Raw genomic sequence first — 21,807 nt, 5'->3', positions numbered from 1 at the left:
AATTCCTGTGACCATTGTACAAGCACTGTCACCTCCTTTGCCTTCCTCATAGATTTGTAAGCTCTTGTGTTCATTGTACAAGTACTGTCACCTCCTGTGTCCCCCTCCTCCTCATAGATTGTAAGCTCTTGTGACCATTGTACAAGCCCTGTCACCTCCTGTGTCGTCCTTCACATAGATTGTAAGCTCTTGTGCCCATTGTACAAGCATTGTCACCACCAGTGCCCTTCTTCCTCATCGACTGAAAGCTCTTGTGGCCATTGTACAAGCATTGTCACCACCAGTGCCCTTCTTCCTCATCGATTGTAAGCTCTTGTGGCCATTGTACAAGCATTGTCACCACCAGTGCCCCTTCTCCTCATAGATTGTAAGCTCTTGTGGCCATTGTGCAAGCATTGTCACCCTGTGTCCTCCTCCTCATAGATCGTAAGCTCTTGTGACCATTGTACAAGCACTGTCACCTCCTGTCCCCTCCTCCTCATAGATTGTAAGCTCTTGTGACCGTTGTACAAGCATTGTCACCCTGTGTCCTCCTCCTCATAGATTGTAAGCTCTTGCGGCCATTGTACAAGCATTGTCACTGCCAGTGCCCCTCCTCCTTGTAGATTGTAAGCTCTTGTGACCATTGTACAAGCACGTTCACATCCGGTTTCTCCTCCTCATAAATTGTAAGCTCTTGTGAGGATTTGTCACATATACTCATACCTATACAGCCCTGGTAACTCTTGAGACCCCCTGACTATGTGTCAACATAATTCTATGATTCCCATCACTAATTCTGCCTCCAACACTGGTTGGCTGAGCTTGCTACTAGCCAAGCCCTAGCCAATCAGTGTTGGGTCAAAGTAACAACACTTCCCCCCGACCACTAAGTGTTCTGTACAGGGCTAAATCTAACAACACTTGTACTGTGGGCACGGGAGTCATCCTTCAGCATCAGGTAACATAAAATGTCCCCTAATAAAGTCTCCCCATTAATTCTCTCCGAACACAGTACACTATTAAAACTTCACCAAATGTCACACAATGACTCCTAATAAAAGTATCCCCTACACAGTCCCCTTAGGCTACACTCACATGAACGTGTGCCCGCCGTACTGTAGCACGGCGGGCACACTTCGATGCCCGGGAGAGAAGGAGGGGGAGGACTGCTCGCCCCCTACCCCTCTCCAAAGAGAAACATGGCTGCACCGCCCCGTACGGCACCGTTACTTTACTGTTACTTTATTAAATATTTTAGCACACTATTTGAGGAAAAAAACATAGTTTTTTCTTATTTTTCCACCTCTAAAACCTAGGTGCGTCTTATGGTCCAGTGCGTCTTATAGTCTGAAAAATACGGTATTCAGTTTAGAAAAAAGACGGCTGAGGCAAAATCTCATTACAATGAACAAATACCTCAATGGGCAGTACAAAGATCTCTCCAAAGATCTTTTTATACCTAGACCTGTGACCTTGAAAAGGGGGCATTCTCTATGCCTAGAGGATAGGCGGTTCTACCATCGCTGTAGACATAGGTTCTTTACCAGAAGAGCAGTGAGACTAAGGAACTCTCTGCCGCAGGAGGTTGTAAAGGCGGACTCTATGTACATGTTCAAGAGCGGGCTGGATGCCTTTCTGGGGAGCAAAAATATCATGGTGTATGGGGAAAAAACATTTGTTTAATTAAAGGTTAGGCCTGATGGACTTGCATCTTTTTTCCAGCCTTATATACAGTCATGGCCATTTGAGAATGACTCAAATATTATATTTTCACATGATCTGTTGCTCTCTGGGTATGTGTGTTTGTCAGAAGTTTTTATCACATACAGAAATACAAGTGCTAAAGCTTTTATTGACCGTTAAAATGAGTTAATGCATCAAGTCAATATTTGCAGTGTTGACCCTTCTTCTTCAGGACCTCTGCAATTCTCCTTGGCAACTTTCAGGCAAGACTGTGAGAGAGCTGATTCTCTTGGCTGAAAAGCAGCCCCACACATGAATGGTTGCAGGATGCTTTACAGTTCGCATGAGACAAGACTGGTGGTATCGCTCACCTTGTATTCTCTCGAACAAGCTGTTTTCCAGATGTTCCAAAATGGGATTCACCAGAGAAAATGACTTTACCCCAGTCCTCAGCAGTCCACTCCCTGTACCTTTTGCCGAACCTTTTGCAGAATATCAGTCTGTCCCTGATGTTTTTTCTGGAGAGAAGTGGCTTCTTTGCTGCCCTCCTTGACACCAGGCCTTGCTCCAAGAGTCTCTGCTTCACAGTGCGTGCAGATGCACTCACACCTGCCTGCAGCCATTCCTGAGCAAGCTCTGCACTGCTGGTAGCCCAATCCTGACGCTGAACTACTTTTAACCCCTTAACGCTGAAGCCACTTTTCACCTTCCTGACACGGCCCATATTTTCAAATCTGCCCTGTGTCACTATAAATGGTTATAACTTTGGAACGCTTTAACATATCCAGTTGATTTTGAAATTGTTTTTTCGTGACACATTGTACTTCATGTTGGTCGAGAAATTTAATCAATATGTTTAGTATTTATTTATGAAATAAATGGAAATTTGGCAAAAATTTTGAAAAAACTATGTTTTCCAAATTCAAAATTTTCTACTTTTTGGAAAGTTGGTCATATCACTAAAATAACTTGATAACTAACATTTTCCATATGTCTGCTTTAACTTAGCATCATTTTTCAAACATCTTTTCCTTTTTTTAGGATGTTAGGAGGCTTATAACTTTAGGTGCAATTTTTCAGATTTTCACAAAAATCATCAAAACCTACTTTTGGAGGGTCAATTTAGTTAGAAGTGACTTTATAAGGCCCACATGACAGAAACCCCCCACAAATGAAACCATTTTAGAAACTACACCCCTCAAAATATTCAAAACAACCTTTGGGAATTTTGTTAACCCTATGAACGTTTCATGAGGGTGAAAGATAAATGAAAGTGAAATTACAGAAATGTAATTTTATCTTACTATAGATTCATTGAACACTAAAATTTGCACCTTCACAATGGGTTAAAAAGGAAAATGCATTTTACAATGTTGAGGGCAATTCCTCCTGAGTATGCCAATACCCATTTTGTCACTGTACCCTGCTGTACGGGCACAGGGGGGCACTTGGCATGGAAAGTGCGTTGTTTCGTTTTTGGAGGGCAAATATGGCTGAAAAAGTTTTCATGTGACAGGATGCATTTGGAGAGCCATAATGGTACCAAAACAGAGGAAAGCCCCAACAAGAGACACCATTTTGGAAAGTACACCCCTTGGAGAGTTTAGCAAGGTGTAATTTGTGTATTTGCCCCAACAGGTGTTTGATTCAATTAGGCCCCAAAAAGGAAAAAGGTGAAAATTTTCTCAAAAAAGTCACTTTTACCCCAAATTGTTGTAAGCCACAAGGGATAAAAGATGAAACAACCCCATAAATGTGTAGAACTATTTCTCCTAAGCATAGAACTGCACCACTTTTGCATATAAAGTGTTGTATGGGTACACAGTAGGGCTCAGAAGGGAAAGAGGGGCTTTGGCCTTTTAGAAGCCAGATTTGACAATCATCCTTTACATGTGTCAGGATGCATTTGGAGAGCCCTAGTGGTACCAAAACAGAGGGGAACCCCAACAAGTGTCACCATTTTGGAAAGTGCACCCTTTGGAGAATTTAGCAAGGTGTAATATGTGTATTTTCCCCTACAGGTGTTTGCTTCAAATAGGTCCCTAAAAGGAAAAAGATGAACATTTTCCCAAAAAAGTCACTTTTACGGCTAATTTTTGTATCCCATAAGGCATTAAAGATGAAACAACCCCAAAAAAAATGTGTACTAGCATTTCTCCCAAGTATAAAATTGCCCCACACATGCAAATAAAATGCTGTATGGGTACGCAGTGAAGCTCAGAAGGGAAAGAGGGGCGTTGGACTTTTAGAAGCCAAATTTGACAGACATCCTTTACATATGTCAGGATGCATTTAGAGAGCCGTAGTGGTACCAAAACAGAGGGGAACCCCAACAAGTTTCACCATTTTGGAAAGCACACCCCTTAGAGAATTTAGCAAGGTGTAATATGTGTATTTGTCCGTAAAGGTGTTTGATTTAATTAGGACTTAAATAGGAAAAAGTTAAAAATTTTCCTATAAAGGTCATTTTACCCCTAATTTTTTATAGCCACAAGGGATTAAAAAAATGTAATAACCCCCCAAAATGTGTAAACCTATTTCTCTCGAGTGTACAAGTACCCCACATGTGTATATAAAATGTTGTATGGGCGCACAGTAAAAGGAAAGGGGGATGTTTGCCTTTTAGAAGCCAAATTTGACAGAAATGTTTGACATGCATTTTGGAGAACCCTAGTGGTATAAAACAGATAAGAATCTGAAAAGTGTCCCTAATTTTTGAATGCACACCCCTTAGAGAATTTTGCAATGTGTAATATATGTATTTGCCCCTACAGGTGAATGATCCAATTAGGCCCTAAACATTAAAAAGGTGAAAATTTTCCTAGAAATGTCACTTTACCCCTAATTTTTGTAAGCCACAAGGGATAATATATTAAATAACCCCAAAAAAGGTGTAAAACTATTTCTCCCGAGTGTAGAAGTACCCCACATGTGCATATAAAATGCTTTATGGGCGCACAGTAGAGGAAAAGAGGGATGTTTGTCTTTTAGAGGCCAAATTTGACAGAAATCCTTCATATGTGTCAGGATACATTTGGAGAGCCGTAGTGGTACCAAAACCTGAAAAGTGACCCTAATTGTTGAATGTACACCCCTTGGGGAATATAGCAAGGTGTAATATGTGGTATAGTGTAATACATGTGGTGAAATGAGCATTTTGAACATATAGGTGGTTTCTAAATATCATGTGCAATGGAGTCAGAGATGGAATTGCAATTATTTCTGGAAAGTTCAGTGCCCGTTATGTGGCGCCCCTTATGAAATAATGGAGGGTTATAGGGAGCATCGTAACCTAACAGTTGTTACAATTATTCATTTTACCAAAATTAATTTACAACAGGTTGGGCGTGAATTGTGAATGTGTTGCGTATAAGGAGGTGGAATATACCAACTAAACTTTTGTCACTCTGGAGTTGTCGCAGGTCTCTTAGTAGTATGTAGTGTCCATCCTAACTCCTCTTTTGGAACAGACTCTTTATTGAGTCCTACCATTAGAAGCAGCAGAATTCACCGGGAAAATGCTGTCCTGGCAAAACACAGGAACATCTAAACCAGAGGTACTGGGGCCCCGTCCTTCTTGTCCCAATATTAGTTTCCTAATATCTTCCTCTTGAAAATGGAGAAATGATACGGCAGGACCTGCACATTGGAACAGTTCGTAAGAGTTGTACACCATAATCTGTACAATGTACACGGCCAGCGCTTTTGTACTAAATCTTGTTTTTTCGTAGGGAAATTTTCGCCAAGTGTTGCTCTTATTCACCCTAGCGATGCCCATTGTGACGAATATTGCTGCTTTTGGCTGGACGAAATCGACCAGCCAATAGCGGCAAACATGCGCATGCCCAGTGTCTTACAGCCGGGTCCTGCCAGAAGGCAGGGACCCGGCTTCCGGAGGAAGATCTCGCAGCCCCGGGCACCGGCAGTCCCGGGGCTGCGATCGGAGCAGCGGACCCCCCGGTAAGCGCCGCTCGGGGGGGGGGGGGGGGCGGTCCGATTCCCTTTTGCTAAACTTTAAATGCCTCTAACACGCCGCGGTTGCGGTGTTAGGGGTTAATACCCACGATCGGAAAAATCTCCGATCGCGGGTGTTAGGGGCTGGTGTCGGCTATAATATATAGCTGACACCCGCAGCTTCTGGCCCCGAAGCCAGAAGCTTGACGTAATAATACTGCATTTTGCGGGAACGCACCTCCCGCCATGCAGTACTATTACGTTAAATGTCGGGAAGGGGTTAAGAGACAGTCCTGGCGCTTGCTGGTCCTTCTTGGGCGCCCTGGAGCCTTTTTGGCAACAATGGAACCTCTCTCCTTGAATTCCTTGATGATGCAATAGATTGTTGACAGGGGGTACAATCTTTCTAACTGCGATACAGTTTTGTGCAGTGCAATGATGACTGCACGTGTTTCTTTAGAGATAACCATGCTTAACAGAAGAGAAACAATGATGCCAAGCACCAGCCTCCTTTTAAAGTGTCCAGTGGTGTGATTCTTACTTAATCATGACACATTGATCTCCAGCCTTGTCCTCATCAACACCCACACCTGTGTTAATGGAGCAATCAATGAAACAATGTTAGCTGCTCCTTTTAAGGCAGGCCTACAATGAAGATGAAATGTGTTTTGGTAGAAAAAGTTCATTTACTAGGCAAATATTGACTTTGCAATTAATTGCTGTTAAGCTGTTCACTCTTTATAACATTCTGGAGCAGGGGCGTCGCTAGGTCAAAAGATCCGGGGCTCGTGCCCCGGATCTTTTGGCCAGTGCCCCGAATCTCCTCGGGTCAGCAGATCATCTGCCCCGCTGCCCGGGAGATTCCTTCCCTCTCGTTCTCATCACGATCTGTGTCCTCAGATCGTGATGAGAACGAGTGCAGGCGCTGCTTTCCCCTGCAAGGACCTAGCCTCCGGGAGTTCCAGAGGCTCAAGGACCTGTGATGATGTCATGATCACATGACCTGCAGGGGAAAGCAGCGCACAGAAAGAGAGAGAGCTGCATCTGTGAGGTGAGAAACATGATAGGGACTAGGGAAGGGGGAGAACATTGTGGGGCACATTATTTCCTGGGGGACTGTGTGAGGCACATTATTTCCTGGGGGACTGTGTGAGGCACATTATTTCCTGGGGGACTGTGTGAGGCACATTATTTCCTGGGGGGCTGTGTGAGGCACATTATTTCCTGGGGGGCTGTGTGAGGCACATTATTTCCTGGGGGGCTGTGTGAGGCACATTATTTCCTGGGGGGCTGTGTGAGGCACATTATTTCCTGGGGGGCTGTGTGAGGCACATTATTTCCTGGGGGGCTGTGTGAGGCACATTATTTCCTGGGGGGCTGTGTGAGGCACATTATTTACTGGGGGGCTGTGTGAGGCACATTATTTACTGGGGGGCTGTGTGAGGCACATTACTGGGGGGCTGTGTGAGGCACATTATTTACTGGGGGGACTGTGTGAGGCACATTACTTACTGGGGGACTGTGTGAGGCACATTACTTACTGGGGGACTGTGTGAGGCACATTATTTCCTGGGGGGCTGTGTGTGAGGCACATTACTTACTGGGGGGCTGTGTAAGGCACATTATTTCCTGGGGGGCTGTGTGTGAGGCACATTACTTACTGGGGGGGCTGTGTGAGGCACATTATTTACTGGGGGGGACTGTGTGAGGCACATTATTTCCTGGGGGGGACTGTGTGTGGCACATTATTTCCTGGGGGACTGTGTGAGGCACATTATTTCCTGGGGGGCTGTGTGTGAGGCACATTACTTACTGGGGGGCTGTGTAAGGCACATTATTTCCTGGGGGGCTGTGTGTGAGGCACATTATTTACTGGGGGGGACTGTGTGAGGCACATTATTTCCTGGGGGGCTGTGTGTGAGGCACATTATTTCCTGGGGGGCTGTGTGAGGCACATTATTTACTGGGAGGCTGTGTGAGGCACATTATTTACTGGGGGGCTGTGTGAGGCACATTATTTACTGGGGGGACTGTGTGAGGCACATTATTTCCTGGGGAGCTGTGTGAGGCACATTATTTACTGGGGGGCTGTGTGAGGCACATTATTTCCTGGGGGACTGTGTGAGGCACATTATTTACTGGGGGGACTGTGTGAGGCACATTATTTACTGGGGGGACTGTGTGAGAACATTACTTATGGGGGGGCTGTGTGAGGCACATTACTTACTGGGGGGACTGTGTGAGGTACATTACTTACTGGGGGGCTGTGTGAGGCACATTACTTACTGGGGGGCTGTGTGAGGCACATTATTTACTGGGGGGACTGTGTGAGGCACATTATTTACTGGGGGGGGGGACTGTGTGAGGCACATTATTTCCTGGGGGGCTGTGTGAGGCACATTATTTACTGGGGGGCTGTGTGAGGCACATTATTTACTGGGGAGCTGTGTGAGGCACATTATTTACTGGGGAGCTGTGTGAGGCACATTATTTACTGGGGGGGCTGTGTGAGGCACATTATTTACTGGGGGGACTGTGTGAGAACATTACTTATGGGGGGGCTGTGTGAGGCACATTACTTACTGGGGGGCTGTGTGAGAGGCACATTACTTAGTGGGGGGCTGTGTGTGAGGCACATTACTTACTGGGGGGCTGTGTGTGAGGCACATTACTTACTGGGGGCTGTGTGAGGCACATTATTTCCTGGGGGACTGTGTGAGGCACATTACTTACTGGGGGGCTGTGTGTGAGGCACATTACTTACTGGGGGGCTGTGTGTGAGGCACATTACTTACTGGGGGGCTGTGTGTGAGGCACATTACTTACTGGGGGGCTGTGTGAGGCACATTACTTACTGGGGGGCTGTGTGGGCACATTACTTACTGGGGGGCTGTGTGAGGCACATTACTTAGTGGGGGGCTGTGTGAGGCACATTACTTAGTGGGGGGCTGTGTGGGGCACATTACTTAGTGGGGGACTGTGTGAGGACATTACTTACTGGGGGTCTGTGTGGGCACATTACTTACTGGGAGGCTGTGTGAGGCACATTACTTACTGGGGGTCTGTGTGAGGCACATTACTTACTGGGGGTCTGTGTGGGCACATTACTTACTGGGAGGCTGTGTGAGGACATTACTTACTGGGGGGCTGTGTGAGGCACATTACTTACTGGGGGTCTGTGTGAGGACATTACTTACTGGGAGGCTGTGTGAGGCACATTAGTTACTGGGGGTCTGTGTGAGGCACATTATTTCCTGGGGGGCTGTGTGGGGACATTACTGGGGGGCTGTGTGAGGACATTACTTACTGGGGGGCTGTGTGAGGCATATTACTTACTGGGGGGCTGTGTGGGCACATTACTTACTGGGGGGCTGTGTGAGGCACATTACTTACTGGGGGGCTGTGTGAGGCATATTACTTACTGGGGGGCTGTGTGAGGCACATTACTTACTGGGGGGGCTGTGTGGGGGACATTTCTTGGAGCGTGTTCACACATGTCACTAGGACGGGCCTCGGTTTGATCACATATATTTTCCAGTAATACACATGTGATGGGTAACGCGCACCTGGTTTTGTTTAAATGCAAGACAAACGTGTGAGCGCAGCCTTACAGTATTTGGGGAGATTGTTTGGGGCAGCAGCAGGATAACACTGCCAGGGAACCCAGATGTAGGGACAATGAGGAACATAAGATGTGGTGATGGGGATTTCTCCTTTGTTCTCTGTAGCTGTATATACCAGAAGTAACCTTGTTATTGGCACAACCACATGTGAGGGGGTTATGTACAGGAGGGGCATTACTGAAAGTGCAACACACATGCATTGGGGCCCGTGCCCCGGATCTTTTACCACCCTAGCAACGCCCCTGTTCTGGAGTATATGCAAATTGCCATTGTAAATCCTGATGCAGTAGAGTTTGTAAACATTAACATTTGCGATGCATGTGCATCTGATCTGATTGGTCTGACGAAGGGTTTCATACCCGAAAGGCGTTACCTTTGGATTTTTTATCTGAAAAATAAATATCAGTTTATTTAATCCTACTGCATCATTCCTTGGTCTAACCAGTGGTTCACGAGCGCACCCGCTAAGCCTCATATTGCTTTTACTTTACAAGGTGCACCACAGGCAGAGCATTTGCAGAGCCTCTTAGATGCCCAAACAGTGGGAATCCTTGAAAAGTAACCCCATTTAAGAAACCATGCCCCTAAATGAATGTTACAAGGGGTAAAGGGAGCATTTTGCTGCCAAACATTTTTGAGGTCAAACATACATGCTGCTTCTTTGGGGCTATAAATAGCAGCAGTTTGTATTGCTATATTCAGCAGTCTTCTGTAGTTTAAGGGAACCAGTCTCCTGCAGTCAGTTTGCCATGCCCACTCTATGCATCTGGCATCCCAGCCTTCCCTCCCAATTGCGTACAGCTAGAGAATGACAACCAGATGTATTTGGTGGGTAGAGCAGCCTGACTGCAAGAGGTAGGGTTGCTTGATTGCATCCTACAAAAGAAAAAAGTTTTAGCATATTAGTAGGTTGCAAAAACCTCCAGGGGATGTAAATATTAAAGAAGATCGAAAGGCGTTACCTTTGGATTTTTTATCTGAAAAATAAATATCAGTTTATTTAATCCTACTACATCATTCCTTGGTCTAACCAGTGGTTCACGAGCGCACCCGCTATGCCTCATATTGCTTTTACTTTACTAGGTGCACCACAGGCAGAGCATTTGCAGAGCCTCTTAGATGCCCAAACAGTGGGAATCCTTGAAAAGTAACCCCAGCCTGACTGCAAGAGGTAGGGTTGCTTGATTGCATCCTACAAAAGAAAAAAGTTTTAGCATATTAGTAGGTTTCAAAAACCTCCAGGGGATGTAAATATTAAAGAAGATCATCCTGTTTGGGGGTTTAGTGTGGTGACAGGTTCCCTTTATATGAAGTGGCTGCACACAAGCAAATTTGATCTAATGATGATATCATCGCATTATGATTGATTCATATTGTATTATGCGTAAGCGTGAGCAAACATTTATGCACAGCTATTTTTATGTAGTCTGCAATAAACCTTTTGCACTGCTATTTCTATGTGTGACTTGTCACTCTGCTATGAATTACATGCCGGAGAGCCCAGCATCTGGATTTAATACCGGGAACTGGATATCACAGCATCCTCTGAGAAAGCTGCCGAAGGTGCAGCAATATCCATTGGGTGTTTCATCCATTTTTTCCCCCTTTACTATGCATTTGTATTGATTACATTCTAGAAATGTATGTTATAAGTCTCTGGAAATAGTGTTTATTAACTTCCTTTTTTAGCTGTTTTTGTGGCATTACCACCTGTGGCTAACATGTATTTCTCTAATTTATTTAGAGGATTGCTTTGAATCCACAAAAACTGCGATGATGCATTTGGGAATCGAACCTTCAACACAAAATAACATATTTAAGGTTAGTTACTGTAACTTGCTTAATTCAATTAGCGATATATCTGTTTGAGTACTTGGACCACTTCAAGCAACCTGTTTGCTGAAATTGACTGAATAAACCACTACCAGTCTGTTGTCAAGCATCTTAACACCTTAAAGATGATGACCCTACATGGAGGCAGAGGTGGAGAATTTAGGACTGAAGTAAATTTTTTCTTACTACAGAACGGCGCCAGATTAACATTATCCACCAGACTTCTAGAAAGCCTTATAGATATGTCCCTAAAGGCTGAGACGTCAATTAAACAGAGCGGAGGATTCTGAGGCAGGGGTAGCTTGACTTAAACGGGTATTCTCATCTGGACATTCACATTCAGTTTCATTAATCTGCCATATATAAACATTTCTTCAATTGGATGTTATTTAAAAAAATGTTCGTGTGTGAAGATAATTTCTCATAAATGTAGTCATGTTGTCCCTTAGAAACGAGATGGCTTCCTCGGAATATGACCACATCACAGTGGCCATTGGCAGCAGTGGCCAGACATGCGCTATGGAGTCCTGCCCAACCACCTGGCTTCAGTGCTCCTTACCACAGGACGGCTGTAGGATATGCAGCAACTCCCGGACATTTCATATACAAAGATTTTTTGTTTCTTTGTGCAATCCTTCCAGCAGTGGTGGCCGTATCCGGGGACACAATCTTGTTTCTAAGGGACAATTTATGAGAAATTATCTTCACACAGGAACATTTTTTTTAATGACATCTAATTGAAGAAATGTTTATATATGGCAGATTAATGGAACAGAATGTGAATGCCCAGACGAGAATACCCCTTTAAGTATGGAGCTCTCCTCCATGACCTTATACAACCAATTTACACCTCATTTTACCTTAATAAACTAGGTCAATTTCTGCTGAACGATTCTCATCTAAGGACACAGCTAATTTGTACCTTTAGAATCTGTCATTATATGCAGTTATAGCTTAAGAAGGCTTTAACTTACCCAAAATGATTTTCAAAATGTTTTATCAATATACTCATTTATTCACATAAAAAATGTAATTTGGTTAATTGTGATTTTTGATTTGTATTGTTATGTTCACATTTTGCTCAAAACCCACTTAAAACCCATCTCAATTTTTAGAGAAATATTCTGTTGTAGAGTTTTTAAAGAGCTTTTAAAAGTTAACTTTCTACTTAATTGTAATTTTTTAAAGGGGTTGGTCACTTTCCTGTAAATTGGGTCTCTGTAATGCATCTACTTCTCAGCATCCTGGTCCTGCTCCTGCCATCAATAGATTACTTTCTTCCCCATTGCTCCTGTGACTCGATGCAGTGTGTTTTTTAGTATAAAGCATAATTGCCACATAGGTTTTCCATGCTAAAGCTGTCTTGACCAAGGGTTGGCCAAGGTTGGGATGATTCACTGATGTACAGTACAGACCAAAAGTTATGGGGTTGAGACCATCAGTTGTGTTGTGCAGAAGTCAGGTGGATACACAGCTGATATATCATACTGAAAAGACAGTTAGAATTTGTATTATGGCTAGGGAAAAGCGGCTACAGAAAAATGAGTGGCCATTATTACTTTAACAAATGAAGGTCAGTCAGTATGAAAAATTGGAAAAACTTTGAAAGTTTCCACAAGTGCAGTTGCAAAAACCATCAAGCGCTACAAAGAAATTGGCTCACATGAGGACCACCCCAGGAAAGGACGACCAAGAGTCACCTCTGCTGTGGAGGATAAGTTCATCCGAGTCTCCAGACACAGAAATCACAGGTTAACAGTAGCTCAGATTAGAGACCAGGTCAATGCCACACAGAGTTCTAGAACAGAGTTCTCGCAGCAGACACATCTTTCATGGTAAAATAGGCCTTCACGCTAAAATGGCCTTCATGGTAAAATAGCTGCTATGAAACCACTGCTTAGGACAGGCAACAAGCAGGAGAGACTTGTTTGGGCTAAAGATCACAAGGAATGGACATTAGACCAGTGGAAATCTGTGCTTTGGTCTAATCAGTCCAAATTTTATATCTTTGGTTCCAACCACCCTTTTTTTGTGCAACGCAGAAAAGTTGAACAAATGGACTCTACATGCCTGGTTCCCACTGTGAAGCTTGGAGGAGGATGTGTGATGGTGCTTTGATGGTGACATTGTTGGGGATTTATTCAAAATTGAAGGTATACTGAACCTGCATGGTGACCACAGCATCTTGCAGCGGCATGCTATTCCATCCGGTTTGCGTTAGTTGGACCATCAACTAACCACACCTCCAGACTGTGTAAGGACTATTTGACCAAGAAGGAGAGTGCTGGGGTGTTACGCTAAATGACCTGGCCTCCACAGTCACCAGACCTGAACCCAATAAAGATGGTTTGGGGTGGGCTGAGTGAAGGCAAAAGGGACAACAAGTCCTAAGCATCTCTGGGAACTCCTTCAAGACTTTTGGAAGATTATTTCAGGTGACTAACTCTTGATGCTCATCAAGAGAATGCCATGAGTGTGCAAAGCAGTAATCAAAGCATAAGGCGGCTACTTTGAAGAACTTAGAATACAAGACATATTTTTAGTTGTTTCACATTTTTTTTTGTTAAGTATATATTTCCACATGTGTTAATTCATATCGTTGATGCCTTCAGTGTGAATCTACAATTATTATAGTCATGAAAATACAGAAAACTCTTTGAATGAGAAGGTGTGTCCGAAGTTTTGGTCTGTACTGTATAAACGTGTAATAAATCCAAAATGAAGCAAGTAGCAGTTCTACAGAAGGAGGAAGAGGAAATGAAGAAAGAAAACAGAAGGTTTGTTTTCTGTAAGACACACAGAGCAGAGCTCCCGCCGAGTCTCCGGTCTATTATCCGCCCGGTAATTTAATGCCCTAACGAAAACTATCCCGATCTCACAGTTATGACTTCTTTCGCTACCTCCAACTGAAGCATGCCTTTGAAACCCAAATGAGAACGGACCCCTGACTCTCCCAGGCAATCTTCAACTGCGATATATATCCAAGGAGGGTCACTCTTCAGGACGGATTCCATAGCAATGCTTGCCCTAAGTGGGAAAGATAAGCAAAGTGCTAGAGATGGGTGCATAGGAGTGGAGATCCCCGGATGTGCACCAATTCTTGCCACAGTGAGAGAGGGAGACAAAAAGCGCGAGAGATTCAAGCATATTTTTTTTGGGAGAAGAGCTGTATAAGGAAGAATGGTTCTCACCTTTTCCAGAAGGAAATCAAGCAGATAATGGGTAAGTGCAGAAGAGAGAAGCTGCTGCCGGAGGGGTTCCTGGTCCGGACATCTAGCAAAATGACGGACTTGGCAATCGATGCGAAGATCCACGAGGTACTCAAAGTACTGTCCCGCTCTTGGAGGCGCTGCTTCTTGCAATGAGTGAATATGTACACTCTGGTGGATGAAAAGCTATTTTATTTAGAAACACTACGCGTTTCGGCTCCGGGCCGGAGCCTTCATCAGGTGAGGTATTTACATACAAGTCTAAAATACATTAGGCACTTAAATACACAGAGGGCCCGACGTCACTGAGGGCGGTAATCGGAAGTGATGTCAAGAACATTGATAAAGATTGATTGTGTGAAAAAAAACAAAACATTTTTTTTTTCTTCTCCTTCCTTCTTTAATAAAAAGTGTACAATTTATATATTAAAACGAGGGTAAAAAAAATAAAAACAAGAGTGTAACTACAACATAAATAACAATGGTTTAAAAGCGGCGTAGTGGGATGTGGAGTGTATGTGGCGCGCAGGGAAAGTGGCGCACGGTGGAATAAGATAGCCGCGCTGTATGTGAGGCACACGAAGGATACATTTCAACTGGGCGTCAGAGATCAAAAGCATGTTGAGAGTTGCTGGGCAACCAGATGGTGTGTATGTATCAGAGGGTTGCTAGGGGACAAAGTGCGGTCACAAGCGGCAGAGTAACGGCCATAATGCAACCCAAGTAGCGGTGGACAGGGAAGCATCACTATAGTGGACGGAAGTATCAGGATGGTAAGTGTTGAAAGGTAAGATTGTAAAAAATAGGTTTGAGAATTGTCTTGACTAATAATGTGTAGTTGTAGTGGGATAGGGGGGAGAGGTGTTATACGTGTTCGATGATTTCATTTAATCCATCGGGTTGAAGGTTTTTGATTTTGTAAATCCAGAAGGATTCTCTTTTATTTAGTCTTTCGTGTCTGTTGTTCAAATCTTCTGCAATCTGTTCTATCCCTATGAGTTTTATCTGGTGGAAGTTTTTATTGTGTGATAGGGTGAGATGTTTTGATAGGCTTTGTTGTAGAAAGCCTGTCTTTGTTTTGAAGCGATGACCATTCATACGCATCCGCAGTGATTGGATAGTGCGACCTACATACTGGAGGCCACACTTGCAGGTAATCAGGTTCACTACATACGAGGAGTCGCAGGTAATGTGTTGTTTGCAGGGAAATATTTCTCCGGTACTTGAGGATTTGAATGTTTGATTCCCATTATCAATTATGTTACAACATAGGCACTTGGGTTTGTTGCATTTAAAAGAACCTGGAGTTTTTTTGTGAGGTTTGGACTGATTGGTATTCTTGGTGATGCTTTTTGGTTTGCTCGGAGCTGGTATATTTTTGATCGACCTAGCTTTCCTAAATGTGATCCTGGGTTGTGGTGGAAGTTCTTTTTTGAGGATCGGGTCTTGTAATAAAATGTGCCAGTTTTCTTGCAGGATTTTTTTTATGGCATGATGACCTTTGTCAAAGGTAGTGACGAAATTGTATGTAAAATTGCTTGCGTCTGTCGTTTTTTTGGGGGGACCTGGTTTCCTTTTTTCTTTATTGAGTTGATAAGCTGTCTGGATTAGTGTTTTAGGAAAAAATTTTTCAGTAAATTTCCTAGATATAATTTTTGATTGCTCTTGATAATCCTTGTTTGAGGTGCAGTTTTTTCAGATTCTGACAAATTGGCTGAATGGTATATTCTTAAGCCATTTGCCATAATGGGCACTTCTAAAATCAAGGTATCCATTACTGTCAACTTTTTTTAAATATTTTTTGGGACAATGGTGTTGGAGCTATGGCCTATTTCTAAGTCTAGAAAGACCATTAGATCTTTACTGATACTCGCCGTGAAGTGAATAACCCAATTGTTGAGGTTTAGTTCTTTAATGAATATTTCTGCGTCCTGAATTGTCCCTTTGATGATCATAAAAATATCGTCGATATAACGACGATAGTAGATGACATTTGTGTCCCAAAATTGGGATTCATATACCATGGAGGACTCGAAGTGGCCCATGAACAGATTGGCGTAACTGGGTGCCACTTGAGTCCCCATGGCCGTTCCCAATAGCTGGTGGTAAATCTTCTCTTGGAACGAGAAGTAATTGTGGGTTAAAATGAATTCCAGTCCTTGTAGTATGAATTTAGTTTGTTCCGGAGGTATTTCTAGTTCCTGATTTAGAAAATATTCGGTGGCTCGTAAGCCAAGGGAATGGGATATATTGGAATATAGGGAGGTGACATCAATAGAGTCAAATATATAATCTCTTTCCCAGTGTATTGTTTCCAGATCAGTCCAAACCTCACAAAAAAACTCCAGGTTCTTTTAAATGCAACAAACCCAAGTGCCTATGTTGTAACATAATTGATAATGGGAATCAAACATTCAAATCCTCAAGTACCGGAGAAATATTTCCCTGCAAATAACACATTACCTGCGACTCCTCGTATGTAGTGTACCTGATTACCTGCAAGTGTGGCCTCCAGTATGTAGGTCGCACTATCCAATCACTGCGGATGCGTATGAATGGTCATCGCTTCAAAACAAAGACAGGCTTTCTACAACAAAGCCTATAAAAACATCTAACCTATCACACAATAAAAACTTCCACCAGATAAAACTCATAGGGATAGAACAGATTGCAGAAGATTTGAACAACAGACACGAAAGACTAAGTAAAAGAGAATCCTTCTGGATTTACAAAATTAAAAGCCTTCAACCCGATGGGTTAAATGAAATCATCGGACACGTATAACACCTCTCCCCCCTATCCCACTACAACTACACATTATTAATCAAGACAATTCTCAAACCTATTTTTTACAATCTTACCTTTCAACACTTACCATCCATTACTATCCATCCTGATACTTCCGTCCACTATAGTGATGTTTCCCTGTCCACCGCTACTTGGGTTGCACTATGGCCGTTACTCTGCCGCTTGTGACCGCACTTTGTCCCCTAGCAACCCTCTGATACATACACACCATCTGGTTGCCCAGCAACTCTCAACATGCTTTTGATCTCTGACGCCCAGTTGAAATGTATCCTTCGTGTGCCTCACATACAGCGCTGCTATCTTATTCCACCGTGCGCCACTTTCCCCGCGCGCCACATACACTCCACATCCCACTACGCCGCTTTTAAACCATTGTTATTTATGTTGTAGTTACACTCTTGTTTTTATTTTTTTTACCCTCGTTTTAATATATAAATTGTACACTTTTTTTATTAAAGAAGGAAGAAGAAGAAGAAAAAAAAAATTTTTTTTATTTTTTTTTCCCCACACAATCAATCTTTATCAATGTTCTTGACATCACTTCCGATTACCGCCCTCAGTGACGTCGGGCCCTCTGTGTATTTAAGTGCTTAATGTATTTTAGACTTGTATGTAAATATCTCACCTGATGAAGGCTCCGGCTCGGAGCCGAAACGCGTAGTGTTTCTAAATAAAATAGCTTTACATCCACCAGAGTGTACATATTCACTCATTGCAAGAAGCAGCGCCTCCAAGAGCGGGACAGTACTTTGAGTACCTCGTGGATCTTCGCTAAGTGGGAAAGAGACATAGGTCATATGACAGACAACCAATGGCATAACATCCTGGAGTCGGTACCGCTGGCTTCTTTAGGGGAAGAATACAGGCTTTTGCAATTATGTATAGTCCATAGGTCGTATAGGACTCCAAAGTTCCTGTATGATATCAGGATATGCCTGAATGCCGAAAACCTGTCTAAAATGTATATAAGGCACATCAGTTATGCCACATATGCTATGGGCATGTCCCACTATAAAGAAATTTTGGGCCGCTGTACTGGACTTGATTGATAGGGCGTATTCAGTGACAGTTCCTAGGAACAGAATTACACGTGTGGTAGGATATACTGATGAAATTGCACTGGACTATGTAGGTAAAATTACAGTGAGAAGTTTGATATATATGGCACGGAAAGCAATTGCAGCTAGGTGGATCCAACCTACCCCCCTATAATCAGACAGTTCCTTCAGAAGGTGGAGGTGTTGCTAGTTAATGAAAGGGCTATTTATAAGAAGAGAAAGGCGAGTGGTATATTTGAAAACCTCTGGTGCCCTTGGCTGGATACCCAGGTGTGGTCTCAGTAGAGCTGCTGAGAGAGAGGTTTTTGCAAGCTAATATGGTCCTTAGGTAGAATGTTGTACTAATTTAGTATGTTGGTTTTTGCTTTGTTAAAACCCAGATCGTGTTTTGCATCGTGTGGCGACTTTATGTGCAATGTGGATGTTAATTATACTACAGTATGCTTGTAGCCTTGACTGGAGTGGGAAGGGAGGGGCAGGTGGGATTTTTTTTTGTATGTTAATGTACACATTTTGAAATTAATAAAGAAATAACTGATTTAAAAAAGGATAGAAAACAGAAGGGGACAACAGCCCAGAAGAGCCTAGTAAATCTATTTAGAGGGAGAGTAGGGAGGCTGTGCTTTTGGAGGAGTGGCTACAGTCCCATCATGGGACCCAAATAGACCCAAAAAAATTATCATGCCCACAGTGATCTTTTTATTGATCAAATACTAATTTAGTCATCTTTTACTCTGAGAAATGTTTCTTCCACACAGCAGCAATATCCTCTTTAGTCTCCATAAATAAGAAGAAAAAGTTGTGAAGTTTGTTGGATGATGGCAAATTTTACAAATAGTGCAATAGTGCTTACCCACTCACCACAACGTCACTAGCGGAAAAAGGGGTCCTCCCGCAGGGACAGGAAACCCAGCCTTTAAAAGTCCTTTAAGTTTTTACCTCCGATGGGCTAATCGGAGCTCGGGGTTGGATCGGGAGTTCTCTTGTTCCCTGGCCGTGTCTTGTACCCTCTGCACCCAGAGCTTACCCGCTTGGGAGTTGTGACGGAGGTGGTGTGCTGACCTGGGAGCTGGGGAGGACCTCTTCTAAGTGATGCCGCGGTCTGCCTTCAGATTTTTATGCCGGGTGCAGTACGGAGCCGGCGGGTGTACCATGTGACTGGGGATTCAGGGCAGGAAATTTGCATTTAAAATGGTTCCTAGCACACAAGTCAGTGTGCTGTCCACACTCCCAACCTACCTCAGGATTATATTTCCACTCCTGCAGCTTCAGGCTGTATGTATCGTTTTATGTATACCTGTGTTGATTATCACCCTGTGTATGCTCATCTTGATATATTTGCCAATCTGATACTTGTACTGTGTATTGGACTGCACTCCTGCCATATTTGGGCCTGCCACTCCACTGCCTTTTTGATACTTTTGCCACAATTAATCGGGAATAGGTGGATAAGAGGAATCCAATAGAAGCCAGGGTGTGGTGAACAACCAGTATGACGTATAGGGTGATTCATAGTGGCAGTGAGTTCGGCCTTTCCCGGCCTTTATAGAGGGTTTTTAACTTGACTTCTCATTTTGTACTCGGAGATGGAGAAGTAGTGGAAAGGCCACTAGGGAATCTAAAAACACAGTCTGTAAAATTTGTGGGGATGGGTTGCCGTGATTTTATGAGAAACCTACCTGTGATGCATGCATTCAACACATGGTTCGTGATGTTTGAGTCAAAGCGTATTTTCATACCGGAGGAGGTCCTTAGTTCTATGAAATTCTAGAAGGTCATCTACTAGTTTAACCTCTCCTGCTCCATTTAAAGTATATGTTTCTGATGTCAGACTCAGAACAGGAAGATGCTTTTCCCTGTGGAGGATGCGGACCACCAAGTAAAACTAGTTAGATCTACGATGGAAATCGAGGAGCATATGGCAACCCGTTCTGTTCCATTCCCTGGATTTGAAACAGAAGCAAGTATTCCCATTACATAAAAATCTTTCTTTGTTTATTAAAGCTGAGTGGAAAACACCAGAAAACAAGGGTTTTATTCTACATGCCATAAAAAGGAAATACCCTTTTGATGAGAAAGAAACAGAATTCTGGGATAAACCGCCTAAGATTGACATAGCTATCTCTAAGAGGTGTTTGTTAAATAGCTGAATAAGCTGAAATAAGACATTTAACCCTATAGCTTCTGAGTGGTCAACATATCCCCCCCCAGGCCAGACCTAAAATGGCGTCTGTTTGGTTCCCATATGGTCAAGATGGTCGCAGTAGAGGAATATATCACTAACAGTTCCCCCCTTGTTTGAGACTGCAGACCTACAACATTTCAAAGCAACCTCCTCAAACTCCAGGTACCTTCAGGTGGGCTAAACCCTCACCTGCTGGACTTTTTTATGGCTTCACCAGATCCCCCAGAGGTCAGTCACTAAAAGGGTTAAAGGTCTGCATACCCAAATCACATCACTGAGTTCCCATAGTTCATAGGTTTGTAAACAGGGTGGTTCTCCAACAGGCAGCATCATCCTCCGCTCCGGGCACTTCTCCTGTCGTGGTTCTTACCGCCTGGACGGCCATCTGGGACATGGTGGACTTGATGAGGGGGACCACAACGTGCAATAAGTGACAAGAGCAAAATCACAATCCCCAATATCATCCCCACTTAAAGGAAACCCTTCCAATCCCCCAACCACAAAGTGAATGACAGTGTCCACTCCAAAGTTTCTCTTGAGGTTCCTTGGACAGTCCTTCAATCTCTTCAAGTGCATGGGTAATGGATCCATAGGGGGGCGATGTCATCTGGGATGTACATGCAACAAGCCGCTCCCAACATCTTATAGACTCCTCCCTTCTCAGCAAGGGTCATGTCCAAAGCCATGCAGATCTGGAAAGCATCTCGGATATAATTCACAAATCTCTGTTGATTACAATAAAAACGGTTAACCCAACCAACATCTTTGCTCATAGCTATCTGGGGAATAATGGGCTCTAGACCTGCCCATATCTGATTGTGGGCCTTGTAATCATCTGGAACCCCCCTTTGGTGCTTCCACTGTATCTGTATAAACGTTGTCATCTAGGTGCTAATCTCACAGACCTTCAGAATACTTTGGGATTCTCTACCTTTACTTTGTGTCTGATCAACCTTATTCTTGGGGATCACAAGGAAGGAATGCACAAGTTTTGTCACAGCAAAGTCACCTTTGCAGCCTCTAGGCTTGACCTGACTCTCCTATCCCCACAAATCCAGTACACATCATACACTTCTAATACAGGGCTACCTGTGTTGTCAATGTTAAAGAAGGTCATTGTCTTGTTACACCAACCGTAGGTAAAGTCTCCTACCCTTGGGGCATCCTGTCAGCCCTATAGATACAGTGATAGTCATGGTTTGGGTGTCCCTGAGCATACAGTCAGTCAGAAGAGACCAGCTAGCAAGAAGAATAAGTAAGTTTCCAATAGAAAGTGCTGGCTTCCCTCTAGCTTCACAGACATGGCATCGGTCAGCAGGACTTGGAAACGACTGTCGTAGCGAAGCTCCAGACTCTCTCTCTGGGGTGTCTCTTTACCACCACGTAGTCTCCAAGCTTCAGGTTATGCATCCTGAGGTCTCTGTCGTGATCTGAAAAAGGAATCAGAAACACTTTTCCAAGGCCTGGCTCAA

At 43.6% G+C, this 21,807-nt stretch overlaps 1 protein-coding gene across 1 annotated transcript in view; it reads left to right on the top strand.

Annotated features, from left to right (window-relative positions):
- Nucleotides 1–21,807, top strand: part of MYO19 (myosin XIX) — a 521,756-nt gene that overhangs the window by 180,038 nt on the left and 319,911 nt on the right. The window contains exon 9 of the mRNA XM_072133499.1: nucleotides 10,987–11,063. Coding sequence (XP_071989600.1) covers nucleotides 10,987–11,063 — 77 coding nt within the window. The remainder of the gene's footprint in view (nucleotides 1–10,986; nucleotides 11,064–21,807) is intronic.

Source organism: Engystomops pustulosus, chromosome 2, assembly GCF_040894005.1.
Source record: "Engystomops pustulosus chromosome 2, aEngPut4.maternal, whole genome shotgun sequence".
NCBI lineage: Eukaryota > Metazoa > Chordata > Amphibia > Anura > Leptodactylidae > Engystomops > Engystomops pustulosus.
Note: the sequence above shows the minus strand (reverse complement) of the source record. Positions and strands in the feature narration are given on the sequence as shown.